Source organism: Frankliniella occidentalis, unplaced genomic scaffold (assembly GCF_000697945.3).
Source record: "Frankliniella occidentalis isolate FOCC.00 unplaced genomic scaffold, Focc_3.1 Scaffold143, whole genome shotgun sequence".
Classification (NCBI taxonomy): Eukaryota; Metazoa; Arthropoda; class Insecta; order Thysanoptera; family Thripidae; genus Frankliniella; species Frankliniella occidentalis.
The window spans coordinates 242,108-247,733 of record NW_026267270.1 but is presented as its reverse complement, the minus strand read 5'-3'; the positions used below and the strand labels follow the sequence as shown (position 1 = coordinate 247,733).

The 5,626-nt window shown below is 41.5% G+C and overlaps 2 protein-coding genes across 3 annotated transcripts in view; one reads left to right on the top strand and one right to left on the bottom strand.

The window, feature by feature from the left end:
• The window catches only part of LOC113211911 (prestin), a gene marked incomplete at its 5' end in the record, with an annotated part of 27,494 nt that overhangs the window by 20,860 nt on the left and 1,008 nt on the right, over window positions 1-5,626 (bottom strand).
• On the top strand, window positions 664-5,608 carry LOC113211909 (DNA polymerase alpha catalytic subunit; the record flags this gene model as incomplete). 2 transcript variants are annotated; one of them, XM_052270902.1, is given in 10 exon segments in its annotated part: window positions 664-1,734; window positions 2,084-2,275; window positions 2,356-3,948; window positions 4,025-4,296; window positions 4,378-4,494; window positions 4,573-4,637; window positions 4,732-4,850; window positions 4,924-5,042; window positions 5,147-5,377; window positions 5,468-5,608. In XM_052270902.1, coding segments are annotated over 10 exon segments (2,865 nt in total), but the record flags the coding sequence as incomplete, so codon positions are not given.

The following is a 5,626-nucleotide window of genomic DNA, read 5'->3' as shown; positions in this document are numbered from 1 at the left end:
AGTGTAGTGCCTCCGGCCCCTGCATCAGGCACGCCGTGAGGAAGTCATGCAGTACAGTACCTGGTAGTGGGTACAGCTCTACAAGGGGGGGGGGGGGGCTTCAGCCTATCGGGCATACGCGGTAAAAGAGACTTCCGCTAGAGGTGCGATGGTCAATCCTTGGCGTTCCCCGCCCCGCCCGATGTAGGCCGCGGTATCCAGCAAGGGGGGGGGGGTGGTGCCTTAATTGTTCTGCCCGGGTGGTAACACATAGATTTGCCTGCCCATCATAGGTAGTGTGCTAAAGTATCTGCGCCCCATGCCTGCCTGGGATGAAGGTACTTGAGAGAAGTGGAGGTTTGTGTGCCGATGACGGTCCTCCGCTGTTTAGGTGGCCGGGAATTCCCGTCACGAAACATGAACACGTGATGCTGAGGTGCAAAACGATGACGACGGGGGGACTGCCGGACCGTGTTGCAGGTCGCGTGACCGAAAGGGAATGACGGGCGGTACGGGGCTTTGTTATTTTATTGATAAGGCGCCCGGGCTGTCGGCAACAGCACACACGGGACGACAGGGAATGATCAAAGGGCCTATATCGATGGTTCGTCGCATGATTGCGCGGAACAGAGCAGAGGTACACGGCACATATGTGCCATGGGGCAAGGCACATGCGACAAGGTCACTGCCAAAAGTTTCAAGGTTTGTCGGTAAGCCATGGGCTTCCAACAACAACAACAATATGACATTATTAGATGAATTTGACAAAATAGAAAATCTTAAATGACAAGTCGTCAGATGTGTTGTGGTGATTTGGTGAAATATTGTACAACAAATTTATATGGTTATATGGCGAGGTGCCTGAAATGGTGCCCAGTGCAAAAATCATTCCAGGCTCGTGAAGAAATTGTGAGGTTAGGTGTACGTAGGTACGGAGAAAAACACATCGCATGGGAAGCATGTCTATCAACGAGGGGAACGACAAAGCAAAGAGGCAGGTCTCTGAATAGCTACTTACTTATTTTTATGGTTCCCTTCAGCCATATTCTCACCAGTCCGGAATCCGGCAAGACTTTTGGGGTGGTATAAGGTCGGATTAAGTACAGTCCAAGGCACCGGGCGTTAGTGCGGCTATCAATATCGACTCCTACAGGACCCTCTTGCTGCCGAGGCACGCAGATAACGCGGAGGGAAGGGCAGCGAACGGCATGTTCGCTCTGCTGGCTATTTCAACTCATACTGAACTCGCGCGGGCGCCTCTGGCGCTGGCGCCCTTGGCCAGCTGACGTGCCTAGAACACCCAGAGGCCAAGAGCGCATACTGCGACGGGCTGTTCTCTGATTGGCTGGTACAGTTCGCTAGATGTACGGGAAGGAAATAACTTTTTATGGATGATGAGTGACGTATTTGTCGCTGGAAAAAATGCCTTACAGTCTCACCTCAATTCCTGTGTGGGGCTGAAACTTAAACCTCGCTGAACACTTGACGAACACTCATTGACTGATGGAGGCTAGTGGTGTTAGTCGCGTGTCTACTCCATAGCATACTCTTCTGTACGTCATCTGCCCTGAAATTTGCCGCCAAAATATCTGTTGTGTTGTTGTCATGTGTGCCTGCGGTCTGCGGTTCTTTTACTGTAAAATCTGTATCACCTTGAGATCAAGTTTGAAGTGTTTTGTATTTTAATGCCTGCTGTTCAACAAATAGTTTTATCGTTGGTGTAGTTAAAAGATTCGAGAATGAGTGATTCTATTGGTGAGTGTATGATATGTCTTTGGCTGAAGCTTGGAGATTCATTGTCTTTTAGTTTTCCTTTTTTGATAGTTATATATTCATCACCATCATTGTAGCAGCCTTGAGAGTATTTTTTACGATTATTTTATTTCAACTTCCTATGCCAATCGTTTCCTTTCAATATATTTGTCTACATTTTTACACTGGAGGTTATAGATTTCTTCGACTGAACCAGAGCACTTTGCTCTGCCCACGTTCAGCGGTTGTGGGGTTCTCACTCTTTTTTTCATAGTTTCTCAATTTCTTCTGTGCAACCCTATTTTCTACTTGCCTCATATTGAAGTCGTATCATCTATGTCTTTGTTGACAGCATCTGGAAGGCAGAAACGCCAGAAACTTGATAAGAATGGGAAGTTTGCAGCGTTACAAAGATTGAAAGAATTAAAAGGCAGTAAAAACAAGTATGAAGTATCTGATGTAGATCGCGTCTATGAAGAAGTGGATGAAAGAGAGTATGGCAAAAAGGTCTTGGAGCGTGCAGATGACTGGATTGTCGACGATGGTATACCTTATCTTCTCAATGTCAATTTATCCTTCTTTTTCCCCATTAAATAATTTTTTACTCCTATGTTTTCTTTTTAGATGGCAGTGGTTATGTTGAAGATGGGCGTGATATTTTTGATGATGATCTGGATGATGAATCTATTTCCAAAAGTTCCAAAAATCAAACAACTTCTTCAAAGAAGGCATCGCGTCACAAACTGGCTGATTCCTCAGAGAATAAAGGGTCCTCCAACATTCGTAATATGCTCATGAGCATGCCTGTTAAAAGGAAAGTAGCTAATGTAAAATTAGAAGATGATGATGTTCTCGGAGACATCATGTCTGAACTCAACAGTGAACGCAATTCTGATGTCCAGAATGAGGCGGTAGAAATGTCTGCAAGTGATTATCTAAAATCATTCAGGAAAAATGTCAAGATACCGAAAATGGAACTACCTCCTAAACCCAAACAGGAACCGATCAAAGCCAAGCCTATTGTGAAAAATGATATTGTTGTGAAGAGTGAACCTATCAGTCCTGAGAAAATGGACATTGATGTTACAGAATCCCAACGCATTGATGACTTTGATTCAAATGATGGCTTCCCCACTGATATTCCTGAGTGCTCAGCCATTTCAGCTGCAAATGATGTAAATTGGGAAATAGAAGACTTTGACTCTCAAGAATTAGGCAAGGTCATGGACAATGTAAACAGCAAGTCTTTGAAAGCTGACTCCAAAATAAAAATAAAAGAAGAGCCAGGGGTTATTCCTTTCAAGATTGAAGAAAATTCAGAAGATGTTGATGTGAAAAGTGAATCAGGTCTTACAGATGAACAAATGTCTGCTTTGCCTATGCCAGTTTGGGAGGCTTCAAACTCAGCAGGTCCAGCTGAAGTATCTGTAGATCTCTCAAAACTACCTCTCACAACTAATGAGAAAGGAGATCAAGTTTTACGCCTCTTCTGGTTGGATGCATATGAAGATCCATTCCGCCAGCCCGGAATTGTATATTTATTTGGTAAAGTTTGGATAGAAACTGCAAAGTCCCATGTCAGCTGCTGCGTAGCTGTTAAAAATATTGATAGAAGAATCTATTTGTTGCCTCGTGAGGAGCAAATGGACTTGAAGACTAAGAAATCAACAGGCAAACCTGTTTCTTTAACAGATGTTTATAATGAATTTAACAATGAAATCTCAAAAAAATTCAAACTTTCTACATTTAAATCAAGGAAGGTTACGAAAAGCTATGCTTTCAGTCTTCCTGATGTTCCTGCTTCTTCTGAGTACTTAGAAGTAAAATATCCTGCATCGTGTGGTGCTTTACCAAGTTCTCTAGAAGGTTCAACTTTTAGTAGAGTATTTGGAACCCCTACTAACAGCTTAGAGCTGCTCTTGATTGGAAGACGTATCAAAGGCCCATGTTGGCTGGATTTGTGTGCTCCTGAACCTGTTAAAAATCCTACAAGTTGGTGTAAAGTTGAGGCTTGTCTTTCAAAACCAGAACATGTATCTGTCTATTCTGGAAAACCTCTGCCACCTCCACCAATAGTTGTTGCGTCATTGAGTATGCGCACTGTTGTGAATCCAAAGACACATCAAAGTGAGATTGTCATGATTGGTTGTCTTGTTCACCATGAATTTCACTTGGACAGACCTGCACCCAATCCTCCCTTTCAACAGCATTTCTGTGGTAAGTAGATTTATAATAGGTTGAGACCTCTCTTGTGATGCGTGGTTAATTTTCCTTATTTTTTTCCTCCTGCCAGCTTTCACTAAACCCTGTGACATGGCTTGGCCTCTTGATCACAAAGATGCTGCTTCGCGTTTCACTGCCACAAAATTTGAAAAGGTTGATTCTGAGAGAGCTTTATTAGGTTTTTTCCTGGCAAAATTCTTTAAACTGGATCCTGATCTCCTTGTTGGTCATGATATATCAGGCTTTGATCTAGAGGTACTAATGCATCGAATTTTTGTTAACAAAATTCCCAACTGGTCAAGAATGGGACGTTTGAGGAGAGCCAACCCTCCACAAGTAAAGGTAATGGGTCTCTTCAAGGAATTATGGATAATGTACTCTATGTATGTATGTACCTATTTACTTAATCTAATTATTTCCCAGGGGCGATTGCAAATTGAAAGGAACCCTGTTTGTGGCAGACTTGTTTGTGATGTTAAAATTTCGGCAAAGGAGCTAATTAGGTGTCGAAGTTATGATCTTAGTGCCCTATGCGAAGCTGTGAGTTTTCTAAAATATTTTACGTCCATCTACTAATCTACATTCTACTTCTTCTAACTTTTCTCTCTTGCTTCGTAGGTTTTAAAATTAAAAGAAGATGAACGGCGTGAGTTGTCTGCCGATGAAATCCGAAAATGTTACACGTAAGTTATGCTGGTTTTCTTTTGATTCTCATTTCTACAGTTCCTGTGTGCCTATTACCTATTGCCACAGTTAAATACTTTTGATTTCTTTCAGAAATTCTCGTGAAATGTTTTTACTTATAACATGCACTATGCAAGATGCAACTTATATTATTCGTTTGATGTATGAACTGAATGTCATGCCTCTTGCTATGCAAATTACGAACATTGCTGGTAATAAGATAAATCAAAAATCAGTTTCAAATCAACCTTTACAAACTCAACAATTTTTTTGTGTGAATTACAGGAAATCTTCTATCTCGAACACTTATGGGTGGAAGATCTGAGCGCAATGAATACCTTCTCCTTCATGCCTTTACTGAGAAAGATTATATAGTCCCTGACAAAGAATATAAAAAGAACAAAGTAAGAATTGCAATTTCCACCTGTATTCTGAATTCTATTAAATGATCAAACGCTTGTCTAGAGTGTGGCTAACTAGTGGAAAAATCTTTTACCTTTTCCAGCAGGTTCAAGAAACTGATCTGGAGGTACTGGATGAAACTGGTGGAAATCAAACTAAGAAGCAAGGAGCATCTAGTAGGAGGAAACCAGCTTATTCTGGTGGTCTTGTTTTGGACCCGAAAAAGGGTTTTTATGACAAGCTGATTCTGTTGATGGATTTTAATTCATTGTACCCCTCAATTATCCAAGAATATAATATATGCTTCACTACTGTCAATGTAACTCACAATTCAAATGTAAGTTTTCCCCTAAATCATAGTTCGTTGTTATCTATCTGTTCTAATTTTTAAAACTCATCTGAAAATCTGATTCTTGAATCTACTTAGGATGATATTGAGCCAGATCTTCCTCCGTCAACTGTTGAGCCAGGCATTCTTCCCACAGAAATCAGAAAACTAGTTGAAAGTAGGAGGGAGGTGAAGAAATTGATGAAGAACCCTGATTTGTCTTCAGAAGTTCGCATGCAAGTTAGTGAATTAATTTGT